General features: G+C 45.4%; 1 protein-coding gene across 11 annotated transcripts in view; it reads left to right on the top strand.

The window, feature by feature from the left end:
• The first annotated feature begins 8,343 nt into the window (after positions 1–8,343).
• Positions 8,344–27,420, top strand: part of LOC142077820 (E3 ubiquitin-protein ligase rnf213-alpha-like) — a 66,099-nt gene continuing 47,022 nt past the window's right edge. For 5 of the 11 annotated variants that reach the window (XR_012672020.1, XM_075140014.1, XM_075140015.1 and 2 more), the window contains exons 1-22: positions 8,361–8,452; positions 9,492–9,669; positions 10,788–10,873; positions 11,253–11,349; positions 11,811–11,938; positions 13,619–13,682; positions 14,269–14,308; positions 14,639–14,707; positions 14,821–14,997; positions 15,626–15,840; positions 16,535–16,809; positions 18,768–18,973; positions 19,816–19,989; positions 21,177–21,375; positions 22,226–22,290; positions 22,686–22,881; positions 23,245–23,364; positions 23,462–23,560; positions 23,782–23,910; positions 24,116–24,320; positions 25,115–25,294; positions 26,860–26,991. Coding sequence is in view for 10 of the 11 variants with exons in the window: in XM_075140014.1 (XP_074996115.1) it covers positions 9,564–9,669; positions 10,788–10,873; positions 11,253–11,349; positions 11,811–11,938; positions 13,619–13,682; positions 14,269–14,308; positions 14,639–14,707; positions 14,821–14,997; positions 15,626–15,840; positions 16,535–16,809; positions 18,768–18,973; positions 19,816–19,989; positions 21,177–21,375; positions 22,226–22,290; positions 22,686–22,881; positions 23,245–23,364; positions 23,462–23,560; positions 23,782–23,910; positions 24,116–24,320; positions 25,115–25,294; positions 26,860–26,991 (2,962 nt within the window). In the remaining variant the exon portion in view is untranslated. Of the gene's footprint in view, positions 8,453–9,491; positions 9,670–10,787; positions 10,874–11,252; positions 11,350–11,810; positions 11,939–13,618; positions 13,683–14,268; positions 14,309–14,638; positions 14,708–14,820; positions 14,998–15,625; positions 15,841–16,534; positions 16,810–18,767; positions 18,974–19,815; positions 19,990–21,176; positions 21,376–22,225; positions 22,291–22,685; positions 22,882–23,244; positions 23,365–23,461; positions 23,561–23,781; positions 23,911–24,115; positions 24,321–25,114; positions 25,295–26,859; positions 26,992–27,420 lie in introns of those variants that run through there. The other 6 variants (XM_075140013.1, XM_075140016.1, XM_075140018.1 and 3 more) reach the window with 6 other exon arrangements.

Genomic DNA, 27,420 nt, shown 5'->3' with positions numbered 1-27,420 from the left:
GGACAGGAGAGGTGCTGTGTCGCATGGAGTTACCGGGCACCAAAGCCAGCTTAGGTCAGGTCACCGCTGCACTTGCACTGCGTCTTGTGGGGCTTGTCTTCCATTGGTTCAGGTGGTTCCTGCTATAGTAATTCCTGTAACATGCAGCTCAAATAATGAGTTATGACAATTTAAAGGTATATCCATTACAATCTCCACCCCTGGTCCCTTTGGGCCAGGTTATGGTGTTTAACATTGCAGCTAACTTCTCCTCTTGCCCCTGCTCCAGCTTGGATTTATCTACACACCACAGTCCCCTAGGGGTGTACGTGCTCCAGTGCGGCCTTACCTATGAGTACAGTCTCTTTAGAGGTAAATGTGTTGTGGCACAGACATATCCACAGTCACAAACGCTTCGAGGTATACCTGTTCTGGCATGGACTCATCCACAGCCACAGTTGCTTTGGGGTGTCCTGCTCTCACGCGGGCTCATCCATAGATCATAGCCTCTTCAACTCAAGTTCACACTGGAATTCCGGCCTGTCCAGCACAGCAGCACAGAAACAGCAGCGATGCCCTGGCCACCTGCCAGCCCAGGCACATTGCCATTGCTGTTACCAGAACGTTCCCAGGCACAGCAGGGTCAGATGATAAGCAGTACAGCAAGCAGCAAAAGCAAAAAGCAGCCATTAACAAGCACTAGACTCTATTATACCATAAGGCAAGCAAGCCCAGGAGCCTGCCCATAGCTAAACAGCCATAACAGCTACAAATTTAATCCAGCACACTCCAGTCAAACCTGTCGTTATCTCAAACCCTTCAAGCCCCACATTGGACACCAAAAAGGACTGTCATGGTTTAACCCCAGTAGGCAGCTCAGTACCACACAGCCGCTTGCTCACCACCCCCCTGGTGGGATGAGGGAGAGAATCAGAAGGGTAGAATTGTGAAAGAAACTTGTGGGTTGAGATAAAGACAGTTTAATAGGTAAAGCAAAAGCCACGCACCCAAGCAAAGCAAAATAAGGAATTCATTCGCTACTTCCCATCGGCAAGCAGATGTTCAGCCATCTCCAGAAAAGCGGGGCTGGGGCTGGGGCTCCAGCCCCAGCTCCTCTCCTCCCTTCTTCTTCCCCCAGCTTTTTATTGCTGAGCATGATGTCAGATGGTATGGGACATCCCTTTGGTCAGTTGGGGTCAGCTGTCCCAGCTGTGTCCCCTCCCAGCTTCTTGTGCACCCTCAGCCTCCTCTCTGGTGGGGTGGGGTGAGGAGCAGAAAAGGCCTTGACTCTGTGTAAGCACTGCTCAGCAGGAATGAAAACATCCCTGTGTTATCAACACTGTTTTCAGCACAAGTCTAAAACATAGCCCCATACAAGCTACTATGAAGAAATTTAACTCTATCCCAGGCAAAACCAGCACATTAGGAGTGCTCAGTACTTTTTTAGCTACCTCGTTAAGCATCTGGGTTTTAGTAAAAAGCTTATGGTAGCAACAGCCAAAGCCTCTATAGCTGTGCAAACAGGAGTTAGTGAGAGTAATATGGACAAACACCTGGCTTTTATTTAGGTACCTAAATGGGATCCTCCCCCTCCTCCCTTTATTAGCAACATTATATAAGTAAACAAGTAATTATGAGTAAATTAGAGGAGTACACCTGCAATGCACCTGAAGATAACTTGCACTAAGTGAGAAATAACCTTCACAGAGACAAATTAAATTATCTGAGGTGATCAGATATCCCAGGCACAAAAGAGGGACAGGCTGGACTGTAGTGGTTGCTTTGACAAAGAGGTTCTTCCCCTGCTGTCCTGTGACTGTACATTGGACTGAGGCACAGACAGAAGAGGTGTTTTCAGCAATGCTCACTGAAGTGCTGGTGATATTTGAATAAGGTGCCTGTACGAAACTTCTAAAGTCCTCATATGAGGAAAGCTTTGGTCCTTATTGAGTAACTGATAACCTGCTTGCTGTCCTTTATCAGCAAGCGCTCACTTGTTCTTGGCGACCTGCAGGAGGGAGACAGTGCTATCTATATCTGTGCAGGCTAATGCCTCCCTGCAGAAAAACTTACTGAGCTTTTGGGCTAACAAAACATTCTACTTACCCAGTCTGAAACCATGGGGTGAAAATCACTAAAGGGATGCCATTATCTGCCCAATGGCACTAGAGGCCTAGTGGACCCTGGAGGGGTCAGGGTCAGGAGCATCTCATGCCTCTCAGGAGAAGGGCACCGCGGCCTGGGATCTTGCCATAGCAGGGTAAGTCAGGTCACCTGCCCAGTCGTGGTAGAAGTGATACTACCTGGCAAGTGAGCAATTTGCTGGGTGGGGGAATCTCTGTTAACGCATAGAAAGTGCAACCTCAGGCAACAGTCGGATTTGTTATTTGTATGTGAGCATGACTACAAACAAGGTGAGCAGGTCCTGAGCTACCTATGGACCAGCTGCGTAGCTCTGATTTACACCATCTAGAAGGACCTGAGCTGGGCAGCACCAGCCGTAACCATTTGCTCTCTTCTTCAGGGAAAAGTGGTGCCAGGAATGTTGATTTGGGCACTCACTTAAGATTAAATATGGAGAAATATTAACTGTGCTGTAAATCCCAATGGCAAAAGGAAAATGTGCCCAAGGATAATAATATAAACATAGCCCGTGTGCCCTCAAAGTAACCTGTTCTTTGAAAAGGTGTTGCTTTTTGCCATCAGAAAAAGATCATCACACAGAGACTACACCGAAAACGCCCTAAGGGAAGGAAAAGGCACATTGGCCAATGGTATGTGCAGAGATAGAATAATTCATAAGATCATAAGAGAGGGGAAAAGGAGTTTCACTGTTCTCCTGATCTATTCTTAATATGCCAAAATGATTTAAGAGAGACTTTAGTTACATGAAGGAGTTAAGAGCTTATTTCTCTTCCTTAAGAAAGAAAGAAAGATTACTGATGAGATGCAGCCAAGGGAGCATGCCACACTAAGAAAATAACCTTTGCTACAATACTTGGGAGAACAGAACTACAGTTTGAACTCTGCCCATTGAAAATAAAATTAAAGGTTATTGTTCATTAAAACTGCATGGTAAGAAAACAGAAGAAATTGTGTTGGTATTCACAGGGCTAAAAAATGGTTTGCAGAATTAGAACTTGAGACTTCTGTAAGTTTTATGACAGTGAGGAAAAATCTACATGGCTATAGACCAAGCATAGCTTTGGTCTCTGTATGTACAAACAAATAAGTTGCACCCATAATTTATCAGATTAATGGGTAGATTCGGCATATGAATTTTGCTGATTTCATTCTGAATATTTTGCAAAACTTTAGGTAGTGATGTAAAGCACAATGTCAGTGAAAAATTAGGAGAGAAAATACTGAATTAAATAAACTTCAGAACAAGCTATGAAAATTGCGTAGCACAGCCTACACAAGATCTTTCAGAAACAGCGCCTAAGTCTCTCTGAGCTCTTGTACTGCTTGAGAGGTGCATTAGTGCACACGAATGTATGCACTGCTGCCTTACTTGCATGTGCTGTCGGTCTCTCAAAAGCAAGGTGCCACAAACCAGATACAGGGATATTTAGCTCCATCCTCTAACCTTACCCAAAGGAGGCAAGAAGCTCTAGAATTAAAATGTGCCCTCTGTGACTACCACGTAACTCATGCAACCTACTGGTACAGCTGTGCTGTGGGGCAATTGCAAACCTGTAATTTCCTCCTGCAGATGAAGCCCCTGGGATGATTTACAGAGCAAGCAACTGCAGTTGCTTTGGCTCACTTTCAGTATTTTGAATCACACCCTGTCATTGTTTAGCACACATTCATTTTGTGCAGCACCAGCAGTACAGTGTCTGATGGCCTGAGGCAGAATTTCTAATTTGTCCAAATAACATTCAACGTAAGCTCCATATGATAATTAATCAGCAGTCATTAAAGCAAGAGATACCTATGATGTCTCTGATGTTTATTAAAGCCTTTTCATGGCATTTTAATCACAGTATTGCCATGGCAGGATTTCCTTTTACTTAAAACAAATGTTGTACCTTGCAAAATGTTTTAGGGATTCTTTCTCTCTCTTAATGGTTTAGTAAAATGATTGTGAAAGTAGCACCGTGATTAAAATAGTCCCTAGATCAGGAGCCTCATACATCTCAGATGCAAATGTTTGGGTTTGCTTAAGCTTTGGTACAGACATTATAGGCAGCATTACTACACCAGAACATTCACTCCCCAGAAAATGCAACAGGACTAAGACTCTCTGAAATAAGAACGGATAATGTAAAATAAGAAAAGAAAAGGTGGGGGGGAGGGGTGAGGAGGGGAAGGAACAAAATCAACCACCTCAGGGAAAAAAAAAGGGACATCAGATTTGCAGAAGTGCAAACTCATGATTTAAAGCACAATGATTTTGAAGTCTACACTTATATCAAATCAAGAAACATTTGATTTTTTATGAGGAAAACGAAGGGTTATCCTGCTGCATGTTTCAATGTCTTGAAACATGTCTTGAAACCAGTTTCAAAAGCTCATTTTCAAGAGGCATCTGGGGATTTGGGACCAGATCCTCAATGATATTTAGGTATGAAAAAATCTGAAATCACCAACAGTGAAGGGAAAGGGAAGGAAGCCGAGCAGTTGGCTGTAGTGACTCCTCAAACCTCTCAAAGACTGGTGGGAGTAAGAGGGGCATGAGAATTATGTTTTCTAGACCCAACTCCTGACTGGTGAGGACAGGGAATATTTAAGATGTCTGTGGTGCATGGGGCAAGAGCTGGGCTATTCAAGAGAGCAGAGGGTAAACTTTACAGGAAGTTTAAACAAGGTATTTTGTGTTATTTCTGTCCTGTCAAACTCTCTCAAATTTTTATTCAGGAGTCCTATGTTCACACAAGAGAAAGTGAACACAGACATGAGTTAATACCTCTTGATTACTAAGTCAAAACACTTGGTCTCCGTCAAGGGATAAAACATAGCCACCAGATCGACTTTAGCTCATGACCTGTCATGGCATGCTAGTACTCTTTAGCGTTCTAACATGGCATGGCAAAGTAAGATGCTAATTGCAGTGGCAAGCTAAGGGGAAGATTTAGAAACATATACATTTGTTTTACTTTCTACACATACATTTTCATCTTTACACATTCATTTTTTTCAAGCCTTTCCTGATCTAGTTTTTCTTTCTACACTACAGTATCTGAATTTTACAGGTTAACCACGTGTCATGGTTTAATCTCAGCCGGCAACTAAACATCACACAGCCACTCACTCACTCCCCCCACAGTGAGATGGGGGGAAGAGAATCAGAAGAGTAAAAGTGAGAAAACTCGTGGGTTGCGATAAAGACAGTTTAACAGGTAAAGCAAAAGCCGCGCACACAATGAAGCAAAACAAGGAATTCATTCACTACTTGCCATCGGCAGGCAGGTGTTCAGCCATCTCCAGGAAAGCAGGGCTCCATCACGCGTAACGGTTATTTGGGAAGACAAACGCCATCACACTGAATGTCCCCCCGCTTCCTCCTTCTTCCCCCAGCTTTATATGCTGAGTATGACATCATATGGTATGGAATATCCCTTTGGTCAGTTGGGGTCAGCTGTCCCAGCTGTGTCCCCTCCCAGCTTCTTGTGCACCCTCAGCCTCCTCTCTGGTGGGGTGGGGTGAGGAGCAGAAAAGGCCTTGACTCTGTGTAAGCACTGCTCAGCAGGAATGAAAACATCCCTGTGTTATCAACACTGTTTTCAGCACAAATCCAAAACATAGCCTCATACTAGCTACTATGAAGAAAATAATTAACCTATCCCAGCCAAAACCAGCACACCATGTCTCTCACATACATCATTCCAGTTTCAGCACTTTTTGACATTATAGAAGTATTATCTTACAGCTTAGATCTTGCACTTGGTTGCTACCCAAGACCAATCCTCCTAAGTAAACCCAAGCATTGTAACTTTACAGAAATGCATGTCTTCAGGAGGGATATTTTTCTAAAAAACAAAATCACTTTAATCTTTTCTTGGTAAAGAACTAGCTGCTGCATATATCATCCTATCTACCATTCATTCACTTACATCGAATGATACGGGCCTGTCAAGCACCTAGTTTCTTCTACTTGTACTTCTGCAGAGCTGAAAACTTTTTAAGGGCTGACACCAACCAAGACCCCATTTCAAGAAACTGTGCTATTTCAGTCAGCTGATCTGTATCCGTTACCACACAAAGGAAAAGGAAAAGGAAAAGAATGAGTCTTAAAATACAAGCTTCAGAAAAATGTAAACCCTAAAACGTAAACCAAGCAAGAACTTCAGTAGAGTAACACAGACATATGTTCAAAGAGAACATTATAATGCTCTGGTTTTGCTTCAGGCTCAGTGTTCTTCCTTTTTCACACTTGCAGCTGCATAAAGTAGCAAACATCGAAAAAAAAGTCAATACTGGCAGTTTTTCAACTCTGTTTCTTAAGATGTTTTCAGTGACAGACTGGCAGCTCCTGTGTCCTTTTCCTAAAGAGCCTCGAAATGCCTTTTCTGTGAGTTTGGCTGGCAGGTACAGCAGATCCCATTCTGGCAGAAGGTATTAGAAGTGGTGGTTGTTCTGCCAGAGGGCACCTGTGAATCCTGGGACCAGGAGTGGGTCTCGGCAGCCAGCTCTGCACATGCCTTTCACCACCTGGGTGTCCGGGGCTGGGCACCAGCCACCCCACGCATGGGTACAAAGCTCAGAAGTGCAGAGGAGCCCCCCAGGCTGGGGGTGAAGCCTGAGGAACACAATATGGAGACCAACTGTCCTGTCCAAGCTGTCGGCCCTCTGGGGCAAAGCATGAGCCGAGCTGAGGGCTGTGGCAGTTTGGCAGTTTGCCTGTTCAGCGAGGCTGGATAAGGCTGCAATGGGGAAGACGCAGGCCAGCAACTCTTCGACAGCTCAACATCTCTGTTATCATGCGAGGGGGAGCAAGTGCTGGATGGTCAACGCTTGCCCACAAGCTGCAGTGCTCTTGGCCCTGTTTGCACATCTCTCCTCGGTTCATTGATATGTCAGCCTCTCCCTTGTCATCTGAGACAGCAGTCTTATTGCTCTGCTGAGCTTTCATCCCACTGCTCTTCCTCTTGCTCCAAACACGCTTTCTATGGGTAGGGTGCTCCTCCTGGACAGATGAGGTCCAGCTGCTGTTACGCTCTGCTGAATTTACAAATGCCTCGTATTCAATTCACCTGCTATTCTCTCTCAGGTACTGACATATTTTCTTTTATTATTTTCCAAGTCATGGAAGAGGGAATGAAGTAAACCTTGCACTGCAACGACTGGGGCATAGACTGTGGGTGGGGAGGTAAGGTCTGGACAAACATTGTATCTTCTGTCTTTTTAGCATGAGGCAATGTTGAATCGTAGCTTCGTATGACGAAACACAATGCTATAAAGGTCTAATTTCAATAGACACCTGGGTCCCCTGTGGAGCATACCAGACACCGTGTCACTCACCATGGGTGAGGATGAGCTGGGTCACCCGCTGAACCTGTCCAGGGCTGTCAGACAGGACCTTGAGGGATGCACAGGGGAGGCTGCAGAATAGGGCTCCCCAGAGCAGACTGAGGATCGCCCCTGAGCAGCCCAAGGGCCTACTGCCCTCCTGATGGCAGCCTTGCTGGTGGCCTTGGGCATGTTCTTCAGCTGGCACTGCTCCACTGTGCTGGATAGTGGCGCAGTGAGCTCTGGCTTTTGACTCCATGTGCAAGGACAGAAGGTCATGGCTGGGATCTAGAGCATCCATTGGGACGGGGAGGGGCTGAGCAACCCTGGGCCATGAGGGGATCTATGCGACTAAGACACATCAAGGATATCGGGGGCTTGTGTAGAAGGACCACGTGGGACTTCTGGCAGGGATCTCATGATCCTGGGGACAGCCAGAGCTGGAGGCGGGGTGAGGGGGAGAAAGCCCCCAGGTCCCTGGAGGCACAAGGGTATTTGTAGGGCTGAGACACCCCGAGCATCCCTGGGGCACAGAGGGATATGCATGTGGGGTGGGGGAATATCTGTGGGGTAAGAGTCCCTGGGGCCATGGGAGGATCTGTGGGGCAGAGGCACCAGTGGGATCACTGGGGAACCCAAGGGTCTGTGGGAGGGGGGTGGGATCCGTGGGGCCGATGTACCCCAGGATCTCTGGGGCAGAGGGAGACCCATGGGGCTGAGGCACCCCCACACGACCCCCGTGTCAGGGAAGCCCAGGGTTGCCCCACAGCATGGCAGGGCGGCCACACACCCCGGGCAGGGGCCCTCACACCCCTGGGGGCCCTGACTTCTGTTCTTGTTGAAGAATTTCCTCCTCCACCCTTTGATAGGAAACGAGCAGCATTCCACCACCTCCTGACCATTTCTTTCACTTTCTACTGATTTCCGAGAAACGGCAGCCGGCGGATGCGGGCGGATATAAGAGGCAGTGACAGCCCAGCCCGGTGGGGAGATGCACCCGAGGCGGCCACAGCACAAGGTAGGGGCTGGGGCAGGGTCCTGTCCCAGGGTTTCGCTCAGGCGTTTGCAGACTTTAAATCCAAGGAGAGCGGGAGGCTTTGGGGGGATGTTTCTGTGGGTGCTTTCCACCACAGGGTCTCCAGGGAGCCCCACATCTCTCCCGGGACTTCACCTGCTCTCTCCCACCCGGCTTGGCCCCAGGGCTCGCCATGCAGAGCCTCGGCCGCCCCGAGATGCCACCTCCAGCCTCTGGTCTGCAGGCTGCCCAGGCACCCAGCGGGGCCGAGGGAGCTTCCCCATCTGGGTGAGGGCAAGGGGAGACCGTCGCTGCCTCGGTTTCCCCCTCCTAATTCATGGCCAGGCCAGAACAGGGCACCTGGTCTCCCCTGACACAGAAGCAGGAGGGTTTACAGGGCTGTTCAAAATATGCTGCTCTCATCCCCTCCTGCATCGCAGGAAAAATGCTTGGCAAGAAAGGGGAAAAATTAATTGTCTTCTGTATTGTCTTCTAGTTTTGCTGTTTCAGAGGAAAAAACATAACTGTGAGCGTGGGAAAGGGATTGAGCAGGTTTTAAGCTTTTAGAGACCAAGTTGCAGAGAGAGAGAGAGACGAGCAATGCACAATATGGCTGAGAGCAGTATCAGGGAGGAGGAAGGGGAGGACAACAGAAAAAAGGTGAAGCAGTGCCCAGAGGGAGACTCCTGGTCAGAAACTTCAGGTCTTTTTCCTTCGCTTTCACAAAGCAGAGCTGGACTGACCTGAACTGCGTTCATCTGGAAAGTCCCAGTCCATAGAAGTCCCTCAAAATGCGCCCATGAAGTCGCACATCCAGGAGAGGGTGTAACAAACACCTAATTTTTCCATGCTCCTGAGCATTCTCAGAGGTGTTGGCAAACTCCTATATGGCTTGAAGAGGGATTTGAAGCCAGTGGGGTTGTAACCACTAAATGAGGTTCTCCTCCTCATTACATGGTGGGGGGGGGGGGGGGGGGGAGGTAAAATGACCAGACCTGGGCTTTTCAAGCTGATCTTTGTGATCTTTTAACCTTTCCTTTAGACTTTCAGTTTTGAAGCGGCAAGTCTCGTCGCTGAAGTTTTCTCCTTGGCTGCCCAGGTTTGAGCTGCCGCAATGGAGAGTGCAGAGAGCGACAGAGAGGGTGAAAGCAGAGAGAAACCTCACCTTGTGCCTCCAGCTGTCCAGGAAGGCAGCAGCAACCTGCTGTGTGAGGAAGAAGGTAACAGGAAATGTTGTGGGTGGAGGCAATGTAAACAGCCACCAACCCACGCCCGGTGTCTTTAACCTAGCAACTTCCTCCTTCACAGAGTAAGGGAAAGCCCAGTAAAACTGACTATAAAAAGGTACTTGCCTATTGAAGACTACCAGCTCCTGTAAAGGAAGGTGAACTTTATCCTGTGTTTAAAATACCTGAACGTTATTTATAAAGAAACGTATATAAATGTATATAAAGCTGATCTCCCATCAGTGCTATCAGAAAAAAAAAGGCTGTTTCACTTGGTTGAAAAAAAAAAAAATACGAAAAAGATGGCAAACTCTGTCCAGTCTCCCTAGGCCCAAAGAAAAGCTGTCTGCAAGAAGTAGCGTGTCATACTTGTGTGACAGCCAGTCTCTTACCTCCTATGCCAGGGATTTAATCAGGGAGTCTACAGAACTAGAAGCAGAAGATGCCACAACTTGTCCTAAAGGCCCTGTAATAAACTTTGTCCCCAGTGGGGACACACACCCTGCCTTTACATTTGTATGCTAGTCCCAAGCAATGGGGAGAAGCAGCGCTGATGTGTGCGTTTTTACGGCGCTGTCAGCAGGCTGGATGGCTGGCTAAGCATCACATCGCAGGCACAATCTGCTCTTACCACACGATTTTGACACAGGCAAGTTTGTTCCTGGGTGGTTTTCCTTGGAAGGGGCAGAATGCAGCAGAATTTCAGCAGCAGGAGTCAGAGCTTCCTGACTTCATCAAACTTGGTGCAAGCCCTGCCCCAGAGCAGTCCTTCTTGTCTTCTTTTCCATGTGCTTCTCTTTTATCCTTTTCAATGACATTTTCTTTCCCTGTGCTATTGTTAACTCGTCTCTACTAAATCTAGATAACTGGCTTGGCATTAGATATGCCAGCTTTTAACTGGCTCAGATGAGTCTACCCACTAGGGTGGAAATCTGGGCTCTGTGACTCCTGGCCCAGCTCAGACCTTTCAGCAGATCCTAACTGGAAAAGGGGAGCATTTCAAAAGCAATTGATGCTCCTTCATTATTAGGAGCAAAGTGAGAGGGCTTAGCATCATTGTAGCAGATATGGTGAAAATAGACATTGTGCTCAACACATGCATTTTCTTGCAGCAGGAATGAAACCTGCAGCACTGAAAAGCAACAAGCAGCAATCTCTTTGCACAGACCATCCGACGGATACCGTGCTTGCATCCCAGGTATAAGCTCTAGGACCAAACATTGAGGTGGGAACCCTGTTTGTCTAGGTCCAGGGTGGACACGTTGCATGATTTCTGAGCATCACCTTAGCCAGGATCTGGAACTGCAGGGGAACCCAGGGACCCACCCTGTAGGACCTGACCTTCACCCTATTTGGTGCCCACAGAGAAGCTGGCAAAATGAGTGGATGCTTGCAGATTGTAGACTATCTTAACCACAGCTGGCTGAAAAGGGGCTTATGGCAGGGGAAAGTAGTCGGGAATGATACAACCACATTCATTAGATCCCCAGAGCTGGAATTCATAGTCCTTCCCTATGAAACCTGCTCCTCCATGACTTTCTCTGAAGTCTATCCTGATTTCTGAAATATTTCCAAAGGGAGGCCGTGATACCAGTTCATCGCTGGGATGCGTGAGAAGCAACCCCTCAACTGCATACGACAGCAACTCCTGGGAGATACTGTTCACCAATTCAGGTACAGTGTGACCGGGGAATATCTTGATGAAGCAGAAATGGTTAGGAAAACCCAGGCAAAAAGAAGGTCAGTATTCAATCTTGAGGAGTAGAAGGGCTTTTCTACTCTCTCCTATACATTACCTTGCTGCTGCTCCCCTCACTGCCTGTGTTGCAGCATCATTAATTCACTTCCTGGCTCCCAAGAAGTGACCCTGTGCGGCAAAAGATGGGGCCAGCCCTGGGATTTGTCCTTTCCAGGGAGAACCCCTAAAATGTGGCCTGGTTGAGACCCCTCCTGGACAATCTTTGCTCTACCCAGTTCTCTGACAAGTTAGTTTTAGCACCCTGCAATCAGTGTTGTGGGCCCCAAGGCTTCCTGTGTGCCTCTCTGCTGGCCAGCTGGTGGCTTCAGATCTCAGAGGGGAGGGGGGGCACTAATGATGGGATCAGGTGGAAACCTTGACCTCCCTTTGTGCTCAGCTCCAAATATTGTGGAGGAAGAGAAACTCCAGGCACACACAACAAGTGCAGAACTCTTGGGAGATCACCGTGCTGGACAGAAATCATCCCCCAAGTCCACAGATAACACCTCTGCCAGAGCTAATGAGGTGAGAGTTTTTAATTGATTATCACTGATGTCAAATGAACATCCTCAGGCCAAAAAACTTGTGACAGCAGTCATGCAGAGAGAAAATCTGGCTTTACCTAGGGCACTTTCCTATTATTGGTGACTGAAACCCTTAAACTGAGATATTTAATGCTAAAGAAAAGTTTTGCCTCTTCCTGTCTCACTCAAAAGGCCCCTTAAGAAGCCTGAGTATGGTCCTTGCTTGCTCTTCCAAGCTCGTGATCCCAAAGGGATGCTGTGCCCCAGCACTGGGCTCTGGGAATGTTTTGAGGTGGAAAAGGCAGAAATAAAAGGGTGGCTCTGACAATACCACAGAGCGGCTTGTACTCTGAAGAGATTTCCATGTGGCCATGTCCACTCAATATCCGGTTAGTTTATGTCTTCAGGATAGTTCTGCAAAATTTTTCTTTGACTTTGCCTTCTTTATCACCATCATCATAGCAAATGAAATCAGGTGTCTTGTTTCTTTTTCTTCATCCATATAAAACAAACACAAATGTAAAATCTGAGGTCTGACCTGTTTCTTTCCCGTGGAAGAAATCCATTGTGAGAAAACAGTTTGGAGAAAATCAATTTCTGCCAAAAGACCATTTGATTTTGTTCACGTAAGAAGTAAAATCTTTGCTTGAAAATTCAAGATTTCCCACTGAATTTATCTTCCTTCTGCTGCTGATCAACCCCACTGCCACACTATGAAAGTTCTGGTCTAACAGACTGTATTGATGTATTACAGTCCAGGAGCAGGGTAAAAACTCTGAGTGCAAGTACGCCTTCAAATTTCAGGACCTCTGTGAACATTTGGGCATTACTGGGTTGGGCTAAAATATCCTAAGAGCCTGGGATTTCTGTGCTGCCTGTATTCCTGCTTTGAGACAAACAATATTAGACCCTACACTGTTTATCTCTTTTTCTTGCCTGCTCCGGTAGGAGTTATTTCCTGGCCCGGCCACAGCCATGCTTTGCTTTGACATGGTCTCAAATCCTGGAGTTCGTCCAAAAGCCCTTTGACACTGATGGAGACCTGGAGTGATGCAGCACACAGGAGGGAAATTCTAATTATGGCCATTAGCACACATATTCTTCTCCTTTCTATAGTCCAGCAGTCCCACCCCAGGAACAGACCTATGCCCAACAAGTCCCAGCATACCAACAGCAGTCTGCTGTGTCAGTAGAGAGGGAGCATGATTTGAGTGCTGGTTCCAATCAAGGGGGGCTATCAGAAACGCAGGACTCCCAGCATTCAAGGAAGCCAGAATGCCTTCTGAGTGGGAATCACACTGTAACTGTCAAAGAACAAACTCAGTCATGGCTGAACTCCTTGGGGACCCCTGAAGACAATGGACGAGGGTTGTATTTTCCACCCCTATATCATGCAGGATAGCATTGTTCTTTTGGGTATGGGGGGCGACTAGCATGGAGTTTGCAAGGTGACACCCTGAGTTCACTTGCAGTTATGCTGAGACGCAGCTCTGCTCTTTGCATTCATAATTTGCTGTGTGCAAAGTAGAAGCCATGAAAAGGAATATTGGAAGAAAGGCTGAATGGCTTCTTCAGGTCTGCACCCTCCCTGGCCCTGTGCCTCTTGTGTCGTTTGGGCTTTTGGGTTTGAATCATTGCTGGGCGTCTCTTTTTCTTTAACTTTAAAACTTCATTTTCCAAGAAAAAGATCCTGGGTCACCAGAGGAGAGAGGAACAAGTGGAGCAAAGAAACTACAACAGAAGAGGTAACTGACGAGTGTATTTTAGCATTCCCATCTCTGCTCTAATGCAAATCTGATGCTGACTATTGTGAAGAGCAACGTCTGGCTGGGAGTCAGAGGCTCCTGGCAATGCCACACGTAAATTGTTTGAATGCCTAAAGATACTTGGCTTGCTACCATGAACTACCCATGGAGGAGAAAGGCAATCGGTAAGAGAAGACTCAAAGTTGATTGTTCAGTGTAATTGTACATGTCATCCTTCCACCCATTGCCCCCCCATCCATAACTCCACCAATGTGGGGTGTGCTAAGTATTGTCCTTAAGCCCATTCCCTGCCCCCACCCTTACCCCCAGCAGCACAGATTGCTCCATGTCCCTATCCCCAGGAAAGCTGTACCACGCATTGGTGGAGCTTGGCAAGATAGGTGGGAGGTCACACAACAAATGGGCTGGGATTCTTGGTTCAAAGACCCAGAGGACCATATCCAAGCTGTAAGGATTTTAACTTCAAGAGCTTCTCTCCCTTTCCCAGTATGCAACTGTCTTCTAGTTTTTCTTGGCTTGGTGCATCTTCTGCTGACGTTAACCCAAGCATTCTCCTCACTTGCAGATGACCGTGAAAGTGAAGAAAACCTACGACCCAATAGCAGGTTTGTTGATGTGGAGATCTATGCTGTGGGATTTCCCATCAGACCTCGAGGAGCTTGAGATCTGGGAGCTTGTTGGGAAAAGAGCTGTGTTTGGGAGGAGGTGTAGCCTTAGTACTGTAAGGCTTCTCCACCCTTAAACTCCTTCCTCCACTAGCAGATGGAGATGGAGACAGGTAGAGGCCCTCCAGGACAGGAGTTGGTCTCTTTACAATGCCCCTTGGTCTACAGCATGCTGTCTGTATCTGAGTTATTCACACAGTGGCTTGATACTTGCATGTAGGCAGCTGGGACCACTGTAAATGCTTTATGGTAATCAGGATATTTGTACAGGACTGGAAGAAATGATGCAGAAGATACTCCTCTTCCAGGAGCTGCAGCTAGAGGCTGGGAGAAATGCATGTGAGTGTCTGAATGCTGCCCTGAAGTCCTGAGGTGGATCAGGTGAAGATGGTGGCAGAGTGGTGCAAGGGGGCTTGATGTTGACCTTACAGTATTTCTTTCCCTTCCAATAGCTGCCTGGAGAATCCGTATCTGTCCAATGAAAGACTTCGAATAGAAGAAACAATGACCCTAGAGTTTGTTGCTGTAATGTCAAAAAAATCCAGGTTTTCTGAAGAGTCATCCAAGATCTGTGTTGCTTTTTACAAGCAACCTGGACAATACCAGGAATTTGCTGTTCTGAGAAAAAGGTAAAAATCATACCTAAATGTATGTTGATGTCACATTTTTGGAAAGCATATAGCTCACTCCAACTTTAGGGTCCCAGCCTGGGCTTCAGCTCCAGACAAAGACACCTAAATTTAGGTGTCTGTAGAAGTGAGTTGCAGTGTTAAGTCTAACTTCTGTAGGTCCTGCGTCAGATCTGCCAGATCTGCACGGAGGTCTAAAACATTACAGAGCTTCTCAGATGTCACCAGATGCCTTGCATGAGAGAAGATGGAATGAATAGAGTCACCTTAATTCTGGTACAGTTGCAGCACTCAGCGGGAATATCTCTAGATGTATTTCCCATTCTTTTTACAAGGCAGCTACAACTTTGGCTAGGACCAGGGTTGTTCATATCAAGACTTCTTACCAGTTATTTTTATTTCTCTCCTGTCTGATAAACTTTCAAGTTCAGGTCAGATTATCAAGATTTTATCTGCCATTATAAAGGCCAGAAGCATTTTGTTGAACTTTGCATTTTGAATGTGAATATTGGTTGCTCATTCTTGCTGCATGAACTGTTCTGTACAGCCAAGGTCCATCTGGGGTGAACCTGATGGAAGCTGGTTATGGTGTAGTAACTAATTCATCTTCTTCTTTATTCTATTCTAGAGAAGATCTGATCATGGGCCGTGCAATGATCCCCATTTCTGACCTACAGAGAGGACCAATTTTTTATAAATATGCTATCCTTAACAATGGGCTCTCAACTGACTGTGAAATAAGAATATGTGATTTAGAGCATATTTATGGAATGGATTCCAAGAATACAGAGAGTCAATTACATCGAGTCATAAACATTCCCAAGGAAGAGATCAAAGCAGATGGTAAGTGTTGTACTTTCTTCAAAGGTAGGACTGAGGTGAAGTATGAGCAACAAATCCTTGCAGGCAGCAGACTAATATAAACTCTCCCTTGTTTTGCTTCGCAGTGGGGCAGCACCTGCTTCCTACAAGAGAAGCATTGTTATTGTGGACATTAGTGACACATAGGCTTATGGGCTATTTATTTAACACAAACAAATTCTTTATATAACACAAACACAAACTATTCTGGAAGGAGTGTTTAAGTTATTTTGCTTTTTCTCAGAATAAACTCAGACTTTTCATTGCTGGGCAAGGGAGAGTGTGTGATGAAGTCTTAAATCACCTTTGCAACTACCATCAGGCCTTCAGTTGCCATTCCAGCAGGGTGCAGATGAGCTGGAGGTCCAGTGTCAGATCTGCCACCCGGTATAGATGTATTGAATATGCCAGGATGACTCAAAAAGTAGTAGACACTTATTGTTGGGGCAATTGAATCAGCCATAGACTATGCACACCAGGCCCATCTGAAGTGCAGGTGAGATATCTAGGGCTTAATTTAAATATGCATAGTGAGTTTTGTGCATTAGTGGCTCATTTACGGCTCAGCTGGGCTTGGCATTCATATAAAGCGATTGGTATCGTTAGCTCAGGGCCAGTTTAAGACTCATCCTTTATAGATTTGAAGGTTCATTCACAAACCCTGATTCCTCCCCAGGAACATGGACCATTTTTGAAAACATGAAGTGCTATTTTCATGGAAAAAAAAAAAATTACTTCAAATTCTGGTCTTCAACAACAGTGCCCCAAAAGTCAGTCAACTGTGGTATCATAGAACATCTTGCAGATGAATTTCTCCGGCCCATCAGGCTCCAGAAGGGCTTTAAGAACATAGAAAGGAAACTGAAGATCTACACAGAGAGCTTCAAAATCTATCTCGGGGATGCTGCAAAAGGCAAACCCTATTCTCCAACTAATCTTTCTGAGGAAGTGGTAAGTATACACCAAGCCAAAGGTAGGATGCTGTTTAACGTTGCAGACACCTAAAATAAAATTGGCATACTGAAAAATAACCAGGTGCATACATGCTGAATGTCTTAGCTCCTGTTGTAGGTGCTGAGAAGTAGTTCCACAGTGTCATTGAAGGATTGGAGAGAGAGACAACCACTCAGTAGGCACTGATGTTTGGTCAGAAGAATGGCTTATGAGTCCTTATCGACTGCAATGATGGATCGTCTCTGGGCTGAAATTGCTTTTTTTGGGTGTTTACTTTCCTGAGCTGCATACTACTTTCAGTGTGAACAGGTCCACCTGAGAAAGTCCCCCCTCACCAGCTCCCTTTCTTACCAGCAGAGATCCATCTGTAAGGGACAAAGGAGAGGATATTTGTCTTATCCTAAGGTGGACAGGTGGAATTTTGCCCTGGACACATTCATCCCTTGCCATGGATTGAGCAGTAATCCTGGAAGAAAGGTTGAAGCCAATATTCTCATGGTTCATGGAAGTGAATCCTTATCCTGGAAATGCAATAAAAAGGCAAAATCTAAAGGAGACCACTGATGTCCACTCCCAGCATGTCTTCTGTCTGGCTGGGATGGAGTTAACTTTCTTCATCACATATGGTGCTGTGTCTTGCATTTGTGGCTAAACCAGCATTGATAACGAATGTTTTGGCTATTGCTGAACAGTGCTTGTACAGCATCAAGGCTTTCTCTCTCCCCCAGCTCCCCACAGTGAGTATGCTGGTGGTGGACAAGAGGTTCGGAGGGGACATAGCCAAGACAGCTGACCCAGATTGACCAAAGGGATATTCCATACCATATGATGTTGTCCTCAGCAATAATAGCTCAGAGAAATGAGGAGGAAAGAGGGATGTTCGCAGTTTTGGCGTTTGTCTTCCCAAGCAACTCTTATGCATGCTGAGGCCCTGCCACACAGGAAGGGGCTGGACATCTGCCAGCCAATGAATAGTAGTGTATGAATTCTTCTTTTTGCTTTGTTTACATGCTCGGCTTTTGCTTTCCCTATTTAACTGTCATTATCTCAGTTCATGGGTCTTCTCAACTTCCTTCTGTTTTCATCCTGGCCCACAGGAAAGAGATTAAGTGAGAGGCCTGATGGGTGCTTGGCTGTTGGCTGCGCTCAAGCTACCCGTGCTGTTTAATGGAAGCCCTGTTGGAGCTGAGGTGCCACATCCACCTGGCATGGTCTGGGGCTTGCCTCAGAGGGAGTCAGCAGGGTATATCCAGAAGAGGACTGGGTACCTAGGTTACAAACAGCTAGGTGGGGATGCTGGCCTTCATTGTGAATGTATCCTAAGAGGTCACACATAGTGGAAAGTATGAAATACACCTGGGCTACACAGGATGCAGAGCAATGCCTTGCAAGTCATCTGTAGGGAAATCCTAATGTGAGAAATTAAGTGATAGGTGCTGCATCTCTGTTTAGGTGAAAGTTGTTTGTCTGCCCTTTGGGTTTCTCAGTCATGGAGTCATACTCCTATATTAAACTAGGCCTCTGAGAGAATCTCCACTATTCCTTTTGATTCCCTCTGATTTTGCAGCTCAGCTGGGAGACTGAAGATCTGTTTACCTATACTTCATCTGTTGTAGGGCTTGAGCATCCTAGAATGGGTGGCTAGTAGCTCCTGGTGCTGCTGTGGATTCAACACATAAGAACTGTTTGGTAAACTTGTGGCAGCCAGGAAAACATTCTCCCTGGGGTAGTGCCAGGGCAGTGAGACACATCGGAAGCTAAGAAATCTGTTAGCCGTTGCAAAGACAGGAACCTGTCTTTAAGTAAGTGGTCTAACTGCAAGGCTTTTGCCTCCAAATAATGATTCTTAGCAACTTCCATCTTCCATCCTCCTTCCTGAACCATTCCCAGCTCTTGAAGTAAAATTGTCTTTGTCTATCTTGGTGAAACTCACCTTCCTTATTCTCATTGTCCAGTTGCACTATAACATGATAAAGTTCATGGACAAGATCATTGGATACCTGGAGACAGAGGAGCATAAAGATGATGGGCTGCTTTTTGCCTTACACACCTCATTTTGTTATAACATCCCACTAAGCAAAGAGGTAATCATCAAGGCTGAAAAACTCTTCCAGGACATCGGCCCATTTCAAGGCAAATTCAAGCATCTGAGAGGAAAGAGGTAATTAGAAGTGTCATCCTACTTTCTTGAGTTATAGATCCTTCTGTAGTCATTCAGTTCATTGGGACATTTTCTCTATGGAGCAATTATGTGAAGATAGAGGTAGAATGTGGTCCCCCAACACTCTTTCCCCTTCACTTCAATGCTTCTGTATTTCTGCCACTGGCTGCCACGACCTGTGGCCTGTTACCTCTGCCAGGTCTCCGATGGAAGGAGAGTCACAGGTCCTATTTTTGGCAGGGATTGGTTTGAGATTCAGACCCTTACATTTATGCACAACTGTAGGTGTCTGGGCTTGTTAAAATATTTGGAGATCTCAGCTAGGCATCAATGTCATTTTAGATGCCATGTGCTGTCTCACCAAGCCTTCTGCTGACAATTTGAAAGGATTAATATCTCCCAGAAGTTCTGGTTCATATCTGAAAACCCTGCAGGTCTGTCTTGGATGTCCCAGACTTCTCAAAGAGAATTAGACACTTTTGTGTAGAGAGCTGAATTGAGCCCTACAAAAATAGATATATTAGGTCACAAAATCAGATTATTGTATCCTGTCATGCTGCTTTGATATAACCTATAGCATTTGAGTTATTTTTCTTTTGATCTTCCTTTGGTACATAAAACTTACAGAAGAAGACAAATTTGGGGAAGCTGAGGTAGTATTCATTTGTTGCACATTAATGTCTGCTGAAAAGGTCTCCAGAACCAAGTTCTCGCTCTCTCTCACACACCTTCATGCATCTACATGTTGACAAGATGAATGCCATTAGGTTGAGGGGAAAGCACACAGCTCCCACTGCCATCCTAGGAGGTGGGAGATTTTTGGTGGTTCTCTTTCTTTTCAGCAACTACGTTTCAGCTGTGAAGGAAATGTGCTTAAGTAATAAAGGCAACACCTTGTGGATTTGGCTGATTCCATTGCTGTATGCAATCACAGAGAAGATGGAGGACCCCTTTTTTCCACAAACCATTCCCTTACAACACTTGTTGCAGCTGAGAAATGAAGAAGAGCAGCAAAGGTAGGTTTGAAAGGGAGAGAGCACCAAGGCTGGGTCAGGGAAATAAGCTGTTCTACTGTTAGAATAATTTTTCATTGCTTTTGCTTGTGAACTTCCAACCACTAGAAACTTTGTGTTTCTTCCCTGGGATGCAAACCATTGCCTTTCTCATACATCCTACTCCTGCCCTGGGCTCTAACTAGGAGAACAGGAGGGTGTTTGAAGGCAAATTGGAGGAAGGGGAAGACTGAGCTGAGCCCTGCCCTTTTATTTGGCCAAGAAGGCCAACGGCATCCTGGCCTGTATTAGGAATAGTGTGGCCAGCAGGAGTAGGGAGGTGATCGTGCCCCTGTACTCGGCACTAGTGAGGCCGCACCTCGAATACTGTGTTCAGTTCTGGGCCCCTCACTACAAGAAGGACATGGAGGTGCTGGAGCGTGTCCAGAGAAGGGCAACGAAGCTGGTGAAGGGCCTGGAGCACAAGTCTTATGAGGAGCGGCTGAGGGAACTGGGGTTGTTTAGTCTGGAGAAGAGGAGGCTGAGGGGAGACCTCATCGCGCTCTACAACTACCTGAAAGGAGGTTGTAGTGAGGTGGGTGTTGGTCTCTTCTCCCAAGTAACTAGCGATAGGACGAGAGGAAATGGCCTCAAGTTGCACCAAGGGAGGTTTAGATTGGACATTAGGAGAAATTTCTTTGCTGAAAGAGTGATCAGGCCTTGGAACAGGCTGCCCAGGGAAGTGGTGGAGTCACCATCCCTGGAAGTATTTCAAAGACGTGTAGATGAGGCCCTTAGGGACATGGTGTAGTGGGCATGGTGTGTTGGGTTGACGGTTGGACACGATGATCTTAGAGGTCTTTTCCAACCTTAATGATTCTATGATTCTATGATTGTGCAGTCTCATTCAGACAGCCTGTTGGGAGTGGCCTTAGGGAGAGAACTACCCCTAGATCCTCATTTGGGCGTTGTTTCATGGGGAGAAAGGTGGACTTACTCCAGAATATCCTGTCTGCAGGAAAACTGGACAGGGAACCTCAAAAAAAAAGTCTTACTGTGTAAATTCACTAGTTATAAAATCCCATTCAGTGTCCAACAACCTCCTCTTTAAGTCCAGTGCCACATTTTTCAGGCACAGGAGCACATACGATGGCATAAAGTGCCTCCTGATGCTCCAAAATGCATCTGCTGTTGATGGTCCATTTTCATAGGAAAGTCCTGGCGATGATAAAGATTCACAAGTCATTCATTGAAAGCTGCTCTCCATTGGCAAAGACTGTCTTGGAGATGTTGACACTGAAGAATTTGACCAAGGACTCCCTGCTCCAAATCAAGCTTCCACCTCAGCTCCTCCTGGACACCGTGTATCAACGCATCGTTAAAGTCATCTGTAAACCATCCCAAGTGCATGTAAGGCAATCAAACAATACACACAGTAATAGATCTATTTCTTGTTCGTGTTTCTTTCCTAGATTATGGAAAGTTGTACAATTTTGTACAGGTCAGCCAAAAAGTCTCCCTGGCTCCTGAAGAAATTTTCAACAAATCCATCTGGAGTGAGAGCTAAATACCCATGTTCTGAGAGAAGTGGCAGAAAAGGAAAGGCAAGGGGATCTCATTGTTTTTTGGCCTGGTTGGAAAATGACTAGCAAATGCTCTTTCGAGTGAATTTTAATCAGAATCTTTAAGCAATTTTTACATTTAAAAGCAGTACCCAAAGTGAACACTGTAGGGATCAAGCAATTGGAACTTTGTTTAAAGCTGGAAAGGGTAAAAGAAGGAAGTTAAAGTTCTAACTTGCATTTTCTTGTGATTACTTTTAAACCAAAATTGGACTTGTTTGTAGGAACCTATTTTCTGCCATTCTCACTTACCTTTTAAATAGACTGCTGTAAAATCCTCTGAGACCTTGGAGAGGAATTCCACTTAAAATCTACTTCTTGGTGCTTATTAGGGTTTACCCGCAACACACTCTGATTTGTACTTGAAAAAATCTGAGCAAAGGCCTCCCACACCATCCTCTGAACTCCAAAGATCTTGGAGATAGTTGGCTTCTGTGGGATTTGAAGTGATGGTTTTAATAGGAGCTAGGACTGCCTTTCCATCTGGAAGCGCTGAGGGTTTTTTTTAATCAAACATTGGCAGAAAAAAATTCTCTGAAGGTTTCACACTTATCAGTTTTCATAAGAGAACGCCTCAACGCTAAGAATAGATGTGTTTTCACAGTTGTTTTCAGTGTATGTTTTTACTTTCTATTCAGGAAAAGGATTTGAATGGAGTTTTGACCAATATTGCTGAAAGGATGGCATTCTGGTTCAAGGACTTGTAAGTGCTAACCTCTTGAGAGGAGACATACTAGGACAGCTCTGTGGAGGAGGTGGGAAGCAATGGCTAGACTTGTGGTGGAGCAGAACCAGGGAGTTTGTAGTAATTTTCATTGTTAGTTGTATGTCATAACCTTCTAAACCCCTCTGGGGCTGAGGAGTATCATATGGAAAGGAGGTCCACAGGGGAATCTGTCCTGTCAGACAGTCTACCTCCATCTCATGTTGTGGGATTCAGCTCTGAATTCAGACACATAAGTGGCTCTGGTTGGCTGAGATTGCATAGCATTGTCCACCAAATGATGGACACTTAAGCTCAAGGTTGTGTTGACTGTTTTTTAAATGCTATTGTTAGAATTAGCCCAGGAGGAGTACAGTGCTTTTCTGTGTCCACAGGTGCCTGCCAGGGGGTATGGAGCATCTGACAAAGCCCACAAATAAGGAGGATGCCTTGCCGTGTCTGAATTCAACATATGCATTGCTTTCATTTTCCTTAAAGCATTGGCATGCAATGCCATTTAGCTTGATAATGTCACTGCTACAGATATTTGACATGTTTGCTGCAAAATCAGATGTGTTGCAAGCAAATCAGGTAAAAACAATACCCATAGCTTTCATGAAAACATATACCCATGACGTTTTAGCTGAGAAAGGCCAGGAGTTCAGGTTTGCTTCATTCAAACGTGGCCAACTATAGGAGTGACAACAGAGCATGTTTCTTATTCTAACCTTGTCAGAATTTGTGCTGGGGTGGATGAGGAGGGTTTGCATGGACAGAGAGGTGCAAACAAAGCTGGTAGCATCTCAGAGTGTGCCAGCTTATTTCTTTTCTCGGAGGCCCTTGATAGTTGTGGAAAGGACTTCATTTTCACTCTGTACACAGCAGTTAAGGACCAAAAGCCAGAGGGAAAATCTGGCTGTCCTTGCCAATTCTCTCCTTTTCTTATTTCCCAAGGAATTTCAGCAATTTATCTCAGAAAGGTTCAATGAGTTTGCAGGTAACGTCAAGGAGTGGCTGGAAAAATCCTTGCCCAGGCCACCCATGGAAAATAGACAGTTCCTGGAAAACATCAATGTGAGTAGCAAGAACCCACACAAGGGATAACCACCCACCCTGGAAGGTCTGTCTATACCTTAAGGCCCAGTTGACCAGCTTTGCTTTTCTGCCACAGGTGTGGCACAGGCTGTTCTTTTTTGAGATCCTCTGTGTGGAATGGACCCAGAAATGGCAAAGCCTGATATACAGCATGGTTGAAAGGTGGCTGGAGAAAGTAAGTTATGGTTACTTAACTCCAAGCACGGGGGTGATGCTCAGACTTCTCCTGACCCCAGGATGCTCTGTTTTGTTCTAGTCAGTCTTTGGATGATGGGAACTGAAGCAGCCAGCTCCCTGCTGATGTAGAGGGACATACCTCCCCCCCACTGTGAGAACCCAATGATATTTGGCAAGGCCCCAGAAAACAACTGCAGCTTAAGCATTTCCTTCCTGCAGGTAGATGGCAGAAAACTTCTGGACTTCTACTTGGAATTCATGAAGAAGGACAAGTGTTGGAATACAGCTCTGGAGATCTGCTTTACAGATTGTGTCATTCAAAAGATTAAACACTTTGAGAAAAGTGAGGTACAGAGTTTCTGTGTAAATGCCACCATCCCTTCTTGCACAGCTGGAGTTTCTACCTCCTGCTACACCGAGCTGACCCACTTTGCTAGTTTTGTGTTTATTTGGCCTGTGGTGGGTTAATGGAGTGGAAGAGGAATTTTCTGTAAAGGTACAGGTTCTGCAAAGCCTATTTACAACTAAGAGGAGAAATTTCTTGTCCTTACAGGAGCCCATGTTAGGAAACATGGTTTCTAAAGTCCTCAAGACAGACAGGTCAACTGCCGGGAAAATGCTTTCTGCTGTTGTTGAGAAAATATACTCAGACAAGATAAGCACGTTGGAAAAAGTAGACAGATTTGTTGACAGCACGGGCCCGGTTCTTGTAGAGGTGCTCAGCTCTTCTGTGGTCTATGATCTCCTCTCCACTATCAGTGAGTTTCCCATAGAGTGGCTTTTTTAAAAAATTCTTGTTTTGGAAGTGAGCTTTGATGGGCTCTGAAAGCCAAGCAACATCTGATGCACGTATCACTAAAATCCCACACCAAACAAAAGTTCAGCCATGGAGCTGGGTGAAGTTTGCAATCAAATCCTTTCTTTTGCTAGAAGGGAATATGATGTTTCACCAGCTCTGTTCAAACATCTGCCAAGTTTGTTGCCAACACAAAATGTGAGAGACAAAATATTCACATATCCTGAAAAAATTATGTTTCATTTCAGAAACTAAGAAGCATCTCAATTTCTTTTTCCAGTTGAAATGGTGTTTTGTCACACATTCATAGGAAGTGTTTAATTTTTTAAATGAAAGATATTTAAAAAAAATACTCTCTGAAAATGAAAAAAAAACCCAGAAATGCTAATTGTGAAGCACCCCAGAGGTTTGTCTCCTGCGTGAAGGAGGATTATAACCAAAACTACGCCAGGGTTCTCTAAAGATACATTTCGTTTTTCATGTACCTGAAACAATTGAAAAATATTATTTTACATTGACTGGGAACAAAGCAAAATTTTTCCCATATGCTGGTGTTGGCCACTTAATTGGAAAACAACCAAATCTGTGCAGTCCACAAAGGTGGCTGTAACAGATCCCCTTGCTATTCATGGCTTGGAGGCAGGGTGCTGCGAAGCTGTTAACTCTTCCTGAGGATGTATGTTAAAAAGAAATCCGGTGGGGAAACTGCTTCTTTTGAAAGCACTGCTCTATCACTAGATTTCATCTATTTTACAGCAAATTCAGGGCACAAGTTTCAAAATCAGATCAATGAAAAAGCAAAAAACCTGCTTTCCCGGTTGTCCAATTTCTTCTGCTTTTTGAGGCAACGAGTTTTCTCAGGAGACATCCCCTGCAACATACTGTCCACCATCTTGCAGCATCAAGAGCTATTTCAGAATATACTGTGCATCTGCGGTAAGCTCACAGTTTCCAAATTTATTTCCCAAAACAGTAGTTGCATGTGGTGTGTTTTCCTATGCAATGGGGCAAATAGAATATATATCTATTGGAAAGGTATTTAAAATACAAAGAAAACAAAAAATTCTCTGCAAGAGAACAAACACAAAGGTAAAAAATATAAAAGTTGAAAACAGGCAATATTTTAAGCCCTGTTAACACTCCGAAGGACAGAAAACAATACTCTTCTTTTGTACAATGGATAGCAATTAAAATATCGCAGTGTTCTTACGATTTATTTGTAGAATTGTATTTGTGTTTTTCGAATCATAGAATCATAAAATGGTTTGGGTTGGAAGGGACCTTTAAAGGTCATCTGGTCCAAGCCCCCTGCCGTGGGCAGGGACATCTTCAACTAGATCAGATTGCTCAGAGCCCTGTCCAACATGACCTTGAATGTTTCCAGGGTTGGGGCATCTACCACCTCTCTGGGCAACCTGAGCCAGTGTTTCACCACCCGCATTGTAAAAAATTTCTTCCTTATATCTAGTCTAAATCTACCCTCTTTTAGTTTAAAACCATTCCCCCTTGTCCTGTCGCAACAGGCCCTGCTAAAAAGTTTGTCCCCATCTTTTTTATAAGCCCCCTTTCAGTACTGAAAGGCTGCAATAAGGTCTCCCCGAAGCCTCTTCTCCAGGCTGAACAACCCCAACTCTCTCAGCCTTTCTTCATAGGAGAGGCGTTCCAACCCCCCTGATCATTTTTGTGGCCCTCCTCTGGACCCGCTCCAACAGGTCCATGTCTTTCCTGTGCTGAGGGCTCCAGAGCTGGACGCAGGACTCCAGGTGGGGTCTCACCAGAGCAGAGTAGAGGGGCAGAATCACCTCCCTCGACCTGCTGGCCACGCTTCTTCTGATGCAGCCCAGGATACGGTTGGCCTTCTGGGCTGTGAGCACACATTGCTGGCTCCTGTCCAGCTTTCCATCCACCAGTACTCCCAAGTCCTTCTCGGCAGGGCTGCTCTCAATCCCTGCATCCCCCAGCCTGTTTTGATCCTGGGGGTTGCCCTGACCCAGGTGCAGGACCTTGCACTTGGCCTTGTTGAACCTCATGAGGTTCACACAGGCCCACTTCTCGAGCTTGTCCAGGTCCCTCTGGATGGCATCCCGTCCCTCAGGCGTGTCGACTGCACCACTCAGCTTAGCTTAGTTTAGTGTTTTTAACTTTTGTTTTCCTGTTGCTATTTATGCTGGTTACAGAATAATCTTCAAGGTCACAGGTCAGTTTCAAAATCCACCTAAATTTTACCAAAACCTGGAAGAAATTTATTTCAAATTCTTCTTGAATAATAAACTTCATCCATGTGTCTCAGAGTGTTTTAGACTTTGGCAGTGATGACATCAGAACAGCTCTGGGTTGATACTACTGATCAAGTGACACAGCCTTTGTGCAAATTCAAGCATGTGTTTTTTAATGGCAGTAGTTTTGTTTCCAGTAGCTCTTCTCTCTCTCCAAGTGATTTTCTCAAAAATCCTTTATATCTGGGGTCTGGGCATGGGTTTTTTGTTTGTTTCTTTCCCCAGATTCCTCTGTCTCCAGCTGTATAGCAACAGTGCTGAAAGTCAGAAGGGAGGAATATGAGCAATTGGAAGAGCAGAAGAAGCAGAGATGCTCATTTCTGCATCTATGCAGCAGCATAGAGGATGTGATAAGAGGTACCATCCCATTCTACTTGAGAGGATGGCATTGCCTATGTGGTTCTTGAATGGGGAGCTGCCTCCTAAAATAAAGAGCTGGTAGCAAATCCTCCAGAAAATGGTGATGCATGACTGTCTAGTGGCAAGCAGTAGCTAGGAGGAGAGAGTAAATGGGGAGCTCTTTAAGGAAAAAAGGAATGGGGGAAGTCTGGTAAGGGTTTATATATGGAAGGAGTTCAGAATAGTGGGAAAATCTGTCTCATGGGGGAAGATTAAACGGTGCCAGATATTTCATTTTTCTAAGAGACATATAAGTTTGGATTACCTGCTTTGACAAATGTTTGTAGGAGGAAAGTGCATTTCAGACAGGACAAACAATATCAGACAAGATCTGGGATCTGAAAAGAGAAAGACAGAGCTAGCAAAAGGGAGCAGAAATGTATATTG

The sequence above is a fragment of the Calonectris borealis genome, chromosome 1 (genome assembly GCF_964195595.1).
Source record: "Calonectris borealis chromosome 1, bCalBor7.hap1.2, whole genome shotgun sequence".
Taxonomy (NCBI): Eukaryota; Metazoa; Chordata; class Aves; order Procellariiformes; family Procellariidae; genus Calonectris; species Calonectris borealis.
This window is presented reverse-complemented; position numbering and strand designations above follow the sequence as displayed.